General features: G+C 44.6%; 1 protein-coding gene across 1 annotated transcript in view; it reads left to right on the top strand.

Annotated features, from left to right (window-relative positions):
* Positions 1-15,503, top strand: part of CDH11 (cadherin 11) — a 164,092-nt gene that overhangs the window by 125,137 nt on the left and 23,452 nt on the right. The window contains exons 5-7 of the mRNA XM_088451281.1: positions 2,779-2,946; positions 3,579-3,766; positions 5,520-5,773. Of these exons, the coding sequence (XP_088307407.1) occupies positions 2,779-2,946; positions 3,579-3,766; positions 5,520-5,773 (610 nt within the window). The remainder of the gene's footprint in view (positions 1-2,778; positions 2,947-3,578; positions 3,767-5,519; positions 5,774-15,503) is intronic.

Genomic DNA, 15,503 nt, shown 5'->3' with positions numbered 1-15,503 from the left:
TATTATTATACAGATACTCCCATCATCAATACGTTTACTTGAAAAGGGCCCTCGCGGGCAGAGCCTCACTGTTGCAGTGAATAGTCCTTTGCTTCCAACCTCCGTGTGATGTGTATGCTGTATGAAGGCATCCAGGCAGGAATTCCAACGATCTGGGCCTCTCTAGCAGAGAGACTCTCACAGAATCTCACACTCAAATCTTCAGACACAGTTAGACCTAGAAGCTTTAGCAGGTCAGTCTTATTTAGCACTGGTGATACATGCAGTAGCAGTGATTTACCGTATATATATTACAGCATATGTCCAGTTTTGTGTCACAGAGAACACGGCTTAGAAATTACACTGTCTAAATCGATCAGTCATCATTTCATGAAATGGGTGCTACTTTTCCACAGGGGCTCTTTAAGCTCTCACATTTTTTTAAATGCAGACAGAAGTTGTCCTGGACAAATGTCCAGAGGGATCCATTACTGTATTCTCCAATAGAAAGAAAGACATCATATTTGAGCAGGCACAGTTGCATGGAGCATTTTAAGCTCTCATTATAAGCTGTGAGCTGTAAAGCGCAGCTCCGATCCAGCTGTGATAAAATGCTGCTAATATTAGGAATGAGCACCTGTAAAGCTGGAAGATGGAAAAGTGCCTATGTGACACTAGCCAAATACCCACAGATTAATGCTGAAATATATTGTATTCTTCTCTATTGAAAAATAAGGTTAAGAAAGATATATAAAGACATCTTATAAGTGTCTGTCACTCTTTCTCTTCTAGAAACTAACATAAGCAATATTGTTCATCCAGAGTAGGCTACATATGATACTAACTTCAATAAAAACCACACATTATGGGCGGGATGTACTAAAAGAAAAATGCAGCCAAAAATCTGTAAAATGCCGTTTTCGAAATTTAGCCGTATTTTCCAAATGTAGCGTGGGCTGCGCCATCTTCAAATGGCATTTCCCAGTAGAAGCCTAGGGGCTTCTTATCGCATTCTGCACTGAGAGGGATCCAATCACAGTGTCCTCGCGGCATGCGCAGTAAGACACCAGAGGGACTTCTGGATCATAAACCCGGAAATCCCTCTATCACAAAGAAAAGCTCTTATCGGGAGAGCTGTCCTTTGCATTTGTAATCGCATTACTAGGTACATAGTGGCGTTATTTATGCCGGTATGTACTCAGTAAGTGGCGGGATGTACCTCATCCACGATGCGATGCTTAGTACACCCTGCCCAAGGTAGCTACAGTATTGAGCAAAATTACTGTAATATGCTGTGTTATTGGATTAGTCTTGTTTGTACCTTTGGTGACTAATATTAATGCAGGCCAGCGTAGAGTTTTAAAATTCACTTACAACTTTATTATTCTAATATGTACGGAGGTCCCAATTATGCCAAAACAGTACATGCACTTGGCTAAAGATTATTTTTCTTAACATTTTTTGTTTTAGACCAGATTGACTTTGATTTTTGTTTAAAAGTAAAAGTACTGTATTGCTAGACTACACCTGTTTGTTGGGAGAAAAAAAATCCCATGAAAATAGGTATTTTAAAAATATGCTGTGCACACTGTTTCCCCTGAGCAATCATGAAATGAAATAGTTGAAAGCTTTATCCAACGAAAATTTTGGTATGTATGTAGTCTAAATGTCGACAGTGCATGTTAGGGTTAGGCTGTGGTTAGGGTTAGAGTAAGGATGCAGTTAGGATTAGGGTAGGATTAGGGTTAGAGCTTGATATAACGACCATGTCGACATTCTAATTCTGACATTCTGATTCTGACATTCTGAATGTTGACATTTTGTACCACATCTGGGAATTCAGTAAACCCTGCACTAGGGAGTTTGGCATGATGATCACTTTATAGCACTATTGTTTCCAAAGCACACTGGGTCTCATTCAGACCCGCTCGCGAGCGCAGGACGCTCGCAAGTGGGTCGATGGTACCCAAATGCGCATGCGCACGACGGAGGGAGCTCCGTCGTGCGCATGCGCGAGACTCGCATAGCGACAACCAAGCTGTCGCTCCGGGTCTCGCACCAAAGGGGGCGTGCTGTCAATCACCATCACTTTGGTGGGCGTGCTGGGGGCGTGGCTGCCAGACGGAGGGGTTCCCATGGGAACGCCTACCGTCTTGGGCCGGCCCCACTGACATCACTAGTGATGTCAGTGGGAGTGATTTTGGCTCTGATAGAGCCAAAACCACTCCAGGGCTTGCGGCAGCGAGACCCTACCGCAGGGTCTCGTCGCAAGCCGATGGTCGCGATGGTCTTGTAACCCACAGCTATGCGAGCATCCAAAAGGCCGCTCCAAATTTAAATAGGATGGCCCTGATTCAGAGCGAGCGCTCTGGTCAGAGCGTCCGGCTCTGAATCAGGGCCACTGTTTAGTGGGCACATTGGTTATGTAAAGTTGAATATAATGTTTTAAATGCTTTTTTTTATTTAAATACAGTTGGTTAAGAGGGACACATTATATCTATCATGGCTACATGTAGCTCTTTACAAATATATATTATCAATTTGCATGAGGACAGGGTATTTTTCGAGCCCTGGTATGTTTAGAGGGTGTGGCCAAGCATGTGGTGGAAATGGCCGTGCCCCATTGTGAACAATTTCACTTGACCCTAGTCATTTGACATGCTCTTACAAAACAATGATCCCTTGGCAATTTTGTGTTCAGCAATGACGTATCCCACCTGGAATAGGTCTTGCAGAGTGTGTGTTCCAAATTAATAAATCATTTCACAGTGTTGATTAATTTTTATATATTTAACCCAGGAATCATTAGAACGGCTCTTCCAAACATGGACAGAGAAGCCAAGGAGCAATACCACGTTGTGATCCAAGCAAAAGACATGGGAGGACATATGGGAGGACTCTCAGGGACAACCAAAGTGACAATAACTCTGACAGATGTCAATGACAACCCACCAAAGTTTCCGCAAAGTGAGTGGTACTTCCTATGGGATGGGTACGGGATGCCGGCATTTAGGATCCCGGCGGTCAGAATCCCGACACTGGCATCCTAACCCTCCCTCTCTCCTTACCCTAACCCTCCCTTCCTGGTGCCTAACCCTAACCCTCCCCCCAGTACCTAAACCTAACCTCCCCCTGCCCGCACCTTAAACCTGACCATTGCCACTTAGTGCCAAACCCTTTCCCTATCCCTTCCCCTAGTGCCTAACCCCTAATCCTCCCCCTAACCCCACTACTTACCTTTGGGATTCCGGTGGTCGAGATGCCGGCACCGGGATTCTGACAGGTGTTGAGATTCTGGCGCCAGCAGTTTGCCCGCTGGAATCCACTCCGATGGTATTATAACCGCATTCCCTTCCTATGTATAACAGAATGCATACAGTATATTCACCATGGACAGCCAAGTTGTGCCCACAATATGGTTATAAGCAGTAGGTTGCAAGCTAAATGGGAGCCATTTTGTGAAGGTTCCCAGAATAAACTGAAAGCATTTTCATAAAATGGCTGATGGATTTCACACATAAAGGATTTAGTTTTACGACTGTATTACAGGATGTGTATAATAGCAGCATAGTTTCATATAAATTAATGTATATACACAGGTTCGTACCCTATGTCAGTGTCAGAAGCAGCAGTTCCAGGTGATGAGGTTGGACGACTAAAAGCCAAAGATCCAGACTTGGAAGAAAATGCCTCCATAAAGTACCGTATACTTGATGGAGATGGGGCAGAAATATTTGAAATCACAACCGATTATCAAACTCAGGAGGGCGTTGTGAAACTTAAAAAGGTAAACTAATATAAAACATACCAAATAATAAACCAATAACTGCAGAACAGACTCAATTAGTGCGCAGTGTTTATCGCTCAGGTAAAGCTTGGGGTTTAAGGCCCAGAGCTATTAAAATATTAGTCAATTCCCCAACATTGTAAACCTGCGTGTAGCGTTAATCAAACCCATAGATTCCACTTTAAGTGCTAGAATCTATGGGTTTCCCCGTGCGATAAGCCCCAGTGGGTGCATTTAACGTGGATATTTCCTTGCAGCTCCTGAGGCTGAGGAAAAATCTTCATTGTGCACCCTCTGGGGCGTAATGCACAGGGATGTGGCACTAAACCCCGTGGCTAACTGCATATGCCCCTAAATATAGAGTGGTTGCTATTTTAGATTTTTGTTGCCCACGGTTTGTATCAGGGGTCTAATTGATCACATACAGTAGCATTTTCCAGGAGAATATTAAACTCAGAGGTGCAGCTGATGCTTACACATTTTGGGCCTGATTCAGAGTAGCAAGCAATTCTGAACGCGGACGGATTGTGTGATTTTTTTAGCAAACTGCTCATGTGTTGCAGCCTATATTCGCAATTTATAGCAAAATTTGAGGCAGACACATCTCAGTCACTTCTCATATACTGTGAATGTGCATTCCTGATTGGCAACACAGCATTTGCATTCAGTACAATTATGTATGGGTGTATTGTCGGAGTGTAGAAAAGGTTGCAGTCAGTTCAGTGGTGAGCGTATGCAGAGATCAGTATGACTTCATTCAGGTCTCCAGCACCAGGGATGGGGCTGGAACAGCTGCAGTTATTTTAATAATTAGTGGAGGCTCCAGACATGAGGCTGCAGCACAGTCCAAATTTCAAATAGGGGAGCCACACCAACTGCCAGTGAATCCCGGCCGGTGATGTTTGGCAGCTATTGGGGTGGCAGTTGGTGTGGAAGGAAGAGGAAAGAATTGCGACACCCATACATGTGGCTCAGAATCAGGTCTTCTGTGGTATGAACTATAAAGTTCCTAATAATTAATCTTCTAGATACCAGTGTTATCACTAGAGATGTGTGGTTTGGTTCTCCAGAAATCCGAATCCACCCGAATTTCGTGAATCCGGGTGAATCCGGGTGAGTCGCAGTTCTAATCTCCTGAGGAGATCCGTGTAAATCTTTTTGTGGTTCGGAATTCAGATTTTAAATCCGAATTTCGGGTTTTGGATTGCATAAATTACATGATTTTAGCTGTTTTTAAAACTTTTTATCTATTTTTTTATTCAGATCCAAAACCAAAACACTTGAGGGTGGTTTTTCAAAACCAAATCCAGATCCAAAACCTTTAAGGAGATACAGATCCAGAACCAAAACCAAAACACGGGGGTCGGCGCACACCCCTAGTTATCACAGAGAGAGCAGCCAATCAACTCACTGTCCTACTAGTGTCAATGCTATCATTGGTTCACTTGTTACTAAATAATTCATAGACTGCATTTCCATGAATATTATCCAGATAAAAAAATATATATGTTACTTACTTGTGTATTTGCTGGTTGCCTTTTAAGGTTTAAATAACATCCTGCAAATACAGTAGCACATATGTTCTGCAGCTCATATTAATTAATAGGAATGTATTAGTCTAACCTGTACCCAGGCTTTTTGTGTCCAAATCGTTCAAACTCATTTTCCTACTGTATATAATAACATTTGTTAGCTGTACGACCTACTGTCCAACGCTGTACTGTGTAATGTATCTTACGTTCTATTGCTTTAGACGGTGGATTACGAAATGAAGAAGTTCTACAGTATGAAGGTTGAGGCAGCCAATGTCCACATAGATTCCCGATACTTCAGCAGAGGGCCTTTCAAGGATACTGCCACTGTGAAGATCTCAATAGAAGATGCTGATGAACCACCAATATTTTTGGAACCAAGTTATACTTTAGAAGTGTATGAAAATGCGCCGGCGGACACTATAGTCGGCAGAGTCCATGCTAAAGACCCTGATGCAGCGAGCACTGCTATAAGGTGTGGATCTTATGATATTTCTGTTCCCAAAACCCAGCTATTTCAGATGTATTTATGTAAATAAATTTTTTTATATGAAATATGTAAGTAACTAAATATATAAAAGTCAAAGACGTTTGCCCAGAGAGTTTATTGTTCTAGTGAAGATGTAGAGGGGAAAAAAGTCTGGAAAACACAATACTTAGTTATATATTGCACCAAGGGCTGGAGTAAGCTCAGTTGGAGAACTAGGTTTCCCTTTGTGAGCTGTACACTACTGTAGAACATATCCTACAGCTTGTTGCCTTAGCACAGGGGTCCCAAACATGGCATCAAGGCACACTAGCAATCCTGGTTTTAAGGATATCTATGCTCGTGCATAGATGGTATAATCAAACTGTCTGAGGTACTAATTAAGTCACCTGTGCTTAATTATGGATATCCTAAAAACCTGGATTGTTAGTGTGCTTTGAGGACCGAGCTTGGGAAACATTGCCTGAGCAGATGATGAGAGGTTTGGTGCAAGTATCTTCTGTCTGATTTGAATTTTGGTGGTGGGCTGTGACATCACATCTCAGTGACACATCCCACCATACCCTCCACATGGAGACACAGCAGTCGGCAGCTACACAGGTGATAAGCTGTGGATTGATGTACACTCCTTTTAGATGCGGATACACATTATGACACTTTTTAGTTACCCTTTAAACATTGGCAGCCTTACATCCTTTTGGTTAATGCACCCCTATTATTTATTATTATATATACGCGTCAGAGCTGGAACATCACTGTTTTCCAAAACACCAATTACTGGAGGGCCTTCACAGCATACGTGCTAGATTTGCGCAGGCTCAGTATAATCAGCATTCTCAGCTTTTTGGGAGAAGGCTACTTTGGGAGTGGGACTCAGCAGTTTTACCCTTCTCCCCCAGGTCCTGTAGTGTTAATACTCCCTCATTCTAAATTAACATTACCTATGTATTATATTATTTTCACCAGTGATGAGCAATGTCAAAAATAATAATAATCGTGATCTGTACTGTCACCTGTATATCATATTTTAAATATCATATACTTTTTAGTAATTTATCTCTCTAAAAACATCATGACTCTACTTACAGTACATTTTATTTCATTTGATAAACTCTCTCCCCCATACTGAGTCCTTCTTTACCCATAACATGTAGTATTTCATGTTCAAATTAATTCATTGATAACAAGTTGCATATAGTCCTAGAGCTGAGTTGGACTATACAGTCATCCTGCATCGGTTTCATCCCACCTCCCAACTGTTGAGAGAGAGGATTGGGACAGGAGGCATGGGATGAAATAGAAAGGACGTGTCTGTATCATGTCCTGGGCACGGCCATGTCCCCAGGGACACATCTAGCTCTGGAAAACATTATGCTGTTCCTTATTCCCCAGTGGCCTTGTAATAACACTTTCACTGCCGCACGCACCACCCTTTCACCCTTCCTCTGCTATTCTATGCCAAGCAGCGGTAAATAGGACATTCTCCCACACTGCCATGCCAGTCAGGGCACTCTTCTTCTAAAACACTTTGGGGTGATGCAAACTTTCCGCTGATCTGATCCCCTACAAAACAGCGTATACACGAACGAACAGACAATGAAGAACAAACTAATGAGCTTGAGAGGGTTCTAAGCCCTCTTCTCTAATGCACTTTAAAACTCATTCACATTTTCTTTGCTGTAAGGGCTCAGGTCTGCACCCGACTGCGGATCATGTGACACGCTCTACTATACGCATAGCATTTGCATTACTCGACCATTGTTACCACAACATTGAGCAAAGACTAGGGCTGAGTGTAATTGCAGCACTGAATCATTAAAACGCAGTTGCAACCATGAATAAATAACACATGCACCCAGACAACAGCAAGACGCTGCTGAAGAAAATCTCCTGTCTCCGAAGCCAATGTATTTTGCACGGTACTTAAATCTTAAACCGCTTAGTAAATGTAAACACTCAGTCACAAGATTGTTAAGCTGGTATCATTTAGTTAGAGCTTACAATGAAAATGAAAGGCACTTAATGTCCCATTGAGATTATACAGGACTGCCAACATGAACTACATTACATCTTTCAAATTGATGCAGTTAACCTTAGGTCTGACACACTAGACAGAGTGACGGGGTTATAGATTAGCGAACCCAACTCCTGTTTCATTAATGGATTCCTTGGTGAAAATGGCGTTTATTTGGCTGCCCGGCTATTGATGATCAGGAGCAGAGGTTGATTATCCAATTACTTGTATTGACGGACAAACAACCCGCATGTGTGGTGTTTACAAAAATCAATTAAAACACATCCGATGGAATGAATTAACACCCACTCCTTCAAATATCTCTTTGTTTACTTTACACAGAGGGCCGGGTTATGACATAATGTGGTCATTGTAAAGCTGAATGTTAGTCAGTTTTGACAATGGTTCTTGAATGTTTTAGCACTGCGCATGCTCTGTGGCTGAGTGTAAGGGCAATTCAGAGCCTTGCGCAACTCAGTCCCATGTCCATTCTGGTTGATGGTATGTTACTGGCTGCTAATGGGGCATTTGCATGTACTTAACATTTATTGAGGTTGTGACTGTGCAACAGTGGGCTATGCATAGTTGGGCAGAGGCGGCGAAGATTCTGTAAGTCAGTTTTCAGATCAATCTCTTGTACAAGGGGTAGGGCTAACAGGAATTCCTGGGGCCCCCGGCTGGCCTCTCCAAGAAGTCCAGGCCCGGTTAATTAGTACCTGCTCCCCACCCCCTCTTGGTACCCCTGCTTATCTTTCCTCTTTTTGTTTTGCTGGCTGTTTCTTATGCTGGGTAGATGGTTGCAGATCAGATAATCACTCTGACATGACAGAGCGATTATCCGATCAGTCTGCACCCTGTACTGAGTTATTTTTAGCTCAGTGTGTGATCTCTTCAATGGGACCGGGAGGTCGTGGATCGGAATATTTGAACAGGACATAAAATCCAGACCTCCTAATCTGACCATTGCAGGAGAGTTTGAAGCTGTTTTTCCGCTAACACTCCTGTATACACACTATTCAATTATCGGGCCAATCATATGAACTTCGGCTGATTTGCGCGATAATTGTATAGTGTGTACCCAGCTTTAGTAATGTCGCAGGCACTGTATGTAAGTGAGAAATGGATCTTTTGCATGCAGATATAAAATGCGAGATTATGATTTTATCAATCTTAACTGTACATGTGTTTCGCAAGGGTATGAAATCAAAGCACACCTAAAGCTGGCCACACACTAGACCAACTTACATACAACCAGCCAACTTGTTGATTGGTTGGAATGAAAATCTGGTAACGTATGGGAGTAAATGATGATCAGCAATTTGCTCCCAAATGCCAGAAAACAGATGAAAATGGTCGTTCAGACAAGTTTGTTAAATGTTAGATCTAAACTATTTGTTCAAACAACAGTTTTGGCCCATTTTCCAGTGTTTGGGAGCAAATTGTTGATTGTATTCCTTACCAGATTTTCATTCCAACCAATCAACTAGTTGGCTGGTTGGATGTAAGTTGGTCTAGTGTGTGGCCAGCTTAAGGGGCCTATTCATTAAACGTAAAAATTCAATGGAGACAATTAGCTTTAGAACTCTCATGGAGTTCTAGCTAATTATAGGTGGAATTCATCATTCCACCTCTCCATAAGTATCTATTCCGAAAAGCTGTCATTTTTGCGATGACAGCTTTTCGGGAAATAGATACTTTTCCCTGCCTACACTACCTTATCGTGTCTGGAAACAGTGCTGCGCATGCGCTGTTACATCTGTAAAACCAGCGCATGCGCAGCACTGCCTACAGATGCGGTAAGTTTCGTACCCCCCCCGACCCCCCCCCACAGTGATATCTCCTGTGTTAAGTCTGTTCATGAATACCAAAATAACGTTATTTAAGGAAAATGTCCTTAAAAACTAGGGATGTGCGCCGGACCATTTTTGCCGGATTTGGATTTGGATTTGGTTCTAATTCGTCGTCCGGCTTTGGATTTGGATTTGGATTTGCCAAACTGCGGTGACTGGCTTTGGATTTGGATTTGGATTTGGATTTGGATTTTTTTACAAAAATTGACAAAAAAAGCTAAAATCACATAAATTGGTCTTTTTTTTCTTCCTAGAGTATTATTAACCTCAATAACATTAATTTCCAGTCAATTTAGACCATATCACAGCTTATAATATTGTTTTCAACATTATTGGCCAAAGGTTGCAGTGAGCTGACTGGTTACTAAGCGACAAAGCAGCGGCACAACGACACAGACACCACAGTATAAAGCACATCTATGACACATTGCCACACAGCAGTGGCAGAAATGAAAAGCAGTGCACCCACCCAGTGGGGTACGGCCAGCAGAGTCACAGTACTTGTTTACAAAGTGGGCTACGGCCCTAGGAGTCACAGTGCACAATCTTATTAGCATTACACCGCACATAGGGCCTGATTCACATTACACCATAAAGTAGTGTCTCTTATTTATGTTACGACACACAGTAGTGCCCCTTTTACACAATGCCCACAGTAGTGACCCTTTTACACAATGCCCACAGTAGCGGTGTCCCTTACACAATGTCCCCCAGCAGTGGTGCCCCCTATGCAGTCCCCTTAGTAGTACGGTCCACTATGCAGTGCCCCCAGTTGAATGCTCCCCAGTAGTATGCCCCCCATTAGCAGGCCCCCCCAGTAGTATGTCCCCCATTAGCAGGCCCCCCCAGTAGTATGCCCCCCATTAGCATGCCACCCAGTAGTATGCCCCCCCAGTAGTATGGCTCCCCCAGTAGTAGGCTGCCCCAGTAGCAGGCCCCCCCCAGTAGTAGGCTGCTCCAGTAGTAGCCCCCCCTGTAGTATGGGCCCCCCCTGTAGTATGGCCCCCCCTGTAGTAGGCCCCCCCAGTAGTATGGCCCCCCCCAGTAGCAGGCCCCTCAGTAGTATGGCCCCCCCAGTAGCAGACCCACCCCAGTAGTATAGCCCCCCCCAGTAGCAGGCCCCTCTGTAGTATGACCCCCCCAGTAGTATAGCCCTGCCCAGTAGCAGACCCCCCCCAGTAGTGCAGACCCCCCCAGTAGTATAGCCCCCCCCCAGTAGCAGGCCCCTCTGTAGTATGGCCCCCCAATAGTGCAGATCCCCCCCAGTAGTATGGCCCCCCCAGTAGCAGACCCCCCCCCAGTAGTATAGCCCCCCCCAGTAGCAGGCCCCTCTGTAGTATGGCCCCCCCAGTAGTATTGCCTCCCCCAGTAGCAGACCCCCCCCCCAGTAGTGCAGACCCCCCCCCAGTAGTATAGCCCCCCCAGTAGCAGGCCCCTCTGTAGTATGGCCCCCCCAGTAGTATAGCCCCCCCCCAGTAGCAGACCCCCCCAGTAGTGCAGACCCCCCCCCCCAGTAGCGCCCCCGGACCTTTGACAAGTAAAAAAATAAAAAAAATAAAACTTACCTGTATCCCCGCTCCCGCGCCGTCCGCTCTGTCACACGCTGAGGAGGGAGCCGGAAGACGGAGCTCATGTGTGAGCTCCAGCCGGCTCCCTCCGTGCAGCAGCCAATGAGAGTCTGTGTGACTCTCATTGGCTGCTGTAACAAACACACAGCTGCCGCTGGCGGCTGTGTGTCTGTGTCTGTGTAGGGCAGAGCGCTATCACTGCGCTCTGCCCTACACGCGAGGAGACCTGATGTCGGATTCTCTAGTGAGAATCCGACATCAGGCGGCCGCCGTTCGGCCCCGAACGGGGATCCGAGTCAGGCGGTGAACACCCGAACAGGGTTCGGGTGGACTCGGATCCCCAATGTTCGGAGCGGTTCGGATTCCACAGAATCCGAACCGCTCATCTCTATTAAAAACGTTATTTTAGTGTTGATGAATAGGCCCCTAAGTGTTAAAAGAGCAACTTCTGATATCAAAATGACTTTGATGAAAACTTTAAAACAGACTAAGGTGTCTATTATTCATTATCACGTAATTTCTGCAAAAGTAGGTGAAAATGCACATTTTCATCTACCTTTGTAGAAATTACGTTTTGGGGCCATTCATCATACAGGTAACACGGGAGATAAAACAGATGTGGCCCGCTGTTCCCATACACTAGTATGGGGACCTAAATTCATCAAGCTCAAAAGATACAATATTTTCGGATCTTAACTGCGGGAGCATTCGCCATCTTTAGATGGCGTTTGCTCCCGCAACCCGGAAGGAGTCCCGGGTTGCGAGTAGACATTCTTTTGGATCCCTCCGCCCCTGTCGAACTATTGTGCGCCTACGTGAACTCTAGTTCACGCAGGCGCACTAGCGGCAGTGCTAAGTTTGGGGAGACAGCTGATTTTCGAATTAGCTGTCTCCACGACAGAGCAATGATGAAATCTTCAAGTTAGGATGTTATTTATCGGGGTGTGGAGAGCTCCAGGGGTTCCAGAAATCATTTATTTTGTAGTTCAGGGCAACCAAGTCCAAAAACAGAGTATATTTAGGAATCATAAAAAAACGTATATATTTTTAAAAATCAGTGATTAATTCAATATATCACCGTAAGAAATATCTGCTTCTTCTGGGGGCACAAAAATCACAATTCAATATGGTGCACAAATAGTTAAAAAAAAAAAATTATCCACAGTAAACTGCCACATAAAGCCATAAATCCATAGACTTCAATAGCAACTGACAGAGCTTTCCTATCAGAGAAAATATCAAGAGCTAGGTTTCAAACTTTCAAATTTCTTTTGCTTCCTAGACAGAAAAAGTACAATATGTGGAAAGTTATAAGTAAAAGGAAGAAAATTAAATACCAAGGTCTCCTGAACATATTATTGTACCTCACTTATATCACCCTGCTGTGAATAGAGCTCACTGGAGTAAGAAATCCGTATCACCGATCCCTAAATGAAACCAGTAAAGAATAGGGCATGAGTTTTCTCTAGATTGCTTATGAATGAACAGCCCATTTTCCATTGGTATCAATGGTCTCTGTAAGGCTTTGTTAATTTATTATCTGGAAATATATTTCATTTTTCTCTAAATATTATATCAAATTCAGTTCATAAGAATTGTACACTAGATGTACCTACCTCATGCCAGGTAAATACTCAAGCTCTCTAGTTAGAAAAGAATGTACTTGTTGCCCACTTAAAGCTGCCATATTTTGGAAAACGTCTTTCCCGTAGTCCTGTTAATTAACATGGGTTGACTAAAATTTATCTTTTTTTGTGACTGTTTACATATCAATATTGCAATCAACAACTAATTCTCAAAGTCATATTATTTTATTTGCACTTACCATATATTGTATCTATCTAGACAGTCTAGCAAGGAGCAGTCTTGCCCTTGGGTGGCACCTCCAACACCTGTACATGTGGTGCCAGAACAAGTGCCAGGAGCAGGGCAACTTTAAACCTGGGGGGCAAACACAAGCATAAGGCCCTCGATTTTCTACCAAATAACTGAGATTGAAAAAATAGCATAATAAATTTCTCAGAGGTGTGGTGTATCTAATATAGTTGTGGGTTAAATAGCAATAGAACAAACTTGTTATATGAAAGAGATATAAACAAATACATAACCCACCAGCCTCATCTGAAAAAACAGAATGTATACTAGTCATGTTCTCTCTTCAATATAGAGACCATAACAGTGACCTCTATACAATAATTAGACATAGAACCTGATCCACAATCTGGCCGCCTCTACTTGCTCATTAAATATCTGCCCCTCCCCCCTTTTTAAATTAGACCCCAGATTTAACTGACCCAAACCTCCATTATTAAAATTCCTACCCCAGATGTGACTCCCCACATTCCTGATTAAAGCTGTACCTCAAATTAGATAACTCTCCTTCTCCCTCATGAATAGATTTGCTCCCTCAAACACACACACCCACATATACACACACCCACACATATATACACATACACATACACACGCACTGTAGACACACATACTGTACACACACATATACATACACACACACACACACCCCTCCCCCATCTATGGTCCCACAGCATGCATATGTAACTTACCTTAAGCAGTCTTCTTGTTTCCACTCCTATTCAGAGCTCCTCAGACAGACAACAGCACCGTCACCACAGCAATCTTGCAGGGAGTAGAGATTCAGCAGTTATCTGCTGCCAGCGAGCTGGCACAGGCACCTGGAGGAAGTGCCTTACAGGGCTGCCATGGTGGCGCCCCTCCAGGCACTGGCGCTCGTAATGAACACCTCCCATGTGTCTTGAGGCGGTAAAGAGGCAAATGCCGGCACGGAGGGGTGGCTCTCTAAGCGGCGCAGGAAGGGCTTGTGAAGCCTTCTACTGTGCCGCTAGCCAGAGCAGATAAATGCTTCCAGTTTGTGTTCCAATTGAATGCAAATCCTGGAAGTGCAGCAGCTGGCAGGCTGTGTCAAACGGGCCTGCTGACACATTGATAAGCCAGCCCAGCAGAGGGGAGATTGGGACCGGCCCATCGGGAACTGTCCCGCTTTCCTCTGTTGGGAAGCATCTTCTCTCCTGGCCACCGGGCATGTGAGGCAGTGTGCAGCTGCAGCCACCCCCCAGCCCCTATCTTTAAAATTGTAGCGGCCCGGGGGGCAGATGGCACCCTGCCCCCGGCCCAGCCCGCCACTGGCCAGGAGCAAGAAGCTATGCACCAGGCAAGGCCTAAGCATGCTCCCTGTGCCTCTTCATGCACAACTCTCAAGCATACTTACCGACATTCCTGGGCAGATTTCCGGGAGCAGCAGGAGGGGCCAGATGATAGACGGCTTTAGGCCCCACTACCTTTACAGAAAACACCCGTGATTTGCGGGTCCGTAAAGAGGGGGCAGGGCTAAATGACGCAATTTACGCCATTTAGGCCCGCCCCTTCCCTATGGACCTGAAATTCCAGGTAAAATCTCCCCATCCTGCCCACTTCACTAGGAAGTGTGCGGGATGCGGGAGATATGCCTACTCTTCCGGGGGTGTGGGGGATTACCCAAAAAATCGGGAGCCTCCCGCGATTCCCGGGAGAGTAGGCATGTATGCTCTCAAGGCACCCCACAAGCTGGAGACATGTGCCCACGGACCAGCATCCCTGTACCCTGTGCATCAGCAATGGTTGCACATCCCTTGTAAAAGTCCTGTGTACAGTATTGCCTTCTCTAGTACAATCAGTTCTTAACAAGCAAGAATGGAAGCTTGAATATATAGCAGCTACATTTAGTTTTAATGACTATTTTATTTTTTATGTGTTGGTTTTCTTCAACTTACTGACTACAGTAGTGTATTATATACTGGGCGGCTGCTGTAGTACTAGTGGGTGTACAATGGAGGGTTAGCCCACAACCATAACCAGACTTGCAGATTTATTGGTAACAGCGGTAAACAGCGGTTTGCAGTATACATAGTGGGGGTCAATATACAGTGATGGCTATAATGCCTATAACAGGTAGCACTCTGTGTGGCACGCTACACAGTGGATCACAGTAGGCTGCGCATGTGCAGAGATGTCACCCGGTCGTAGGTCGCACCTCTGGCTGACTCTGGATCCTAGTGCCTGGAGTGTATTGCAGAGAGGAGAGAGTGCAGGTCTGCATTCCTCTCCAACAAGTTCTGCAGGTGCCTCTATCTGGGTCCCCACTGTCACTGGATGTCAGAGCCATAGGGGATAATAATAGCATAGATATTGATCGTCTATCCTGATGCTGGTGGTAATTGCCAGGGATGACTGAACTTGAGATGGAGACACCTGTAAGAAGAAAGAAGCTC

The sequence above is a fragment of the Taudactylus pleione genome, unplaced genomic scaffold, assembly GCF_031769625.1.
Source record: "Taudactylus pleione unplaced genomic scaffold, aTauple2 ptg000545l, whole genome shotgun sequence".
In the NCBI taxonomy this organism is placed as follows: domain Eukaryota; kingdom Metazoa; phylum Chordata; class Amphibia; order Anura; family Myobatrachidae; genus Taudactylus; species Taudactylus pleione.
This window is presented reverse-complemented; position numbering and strand designations above follow the sequence as displayed.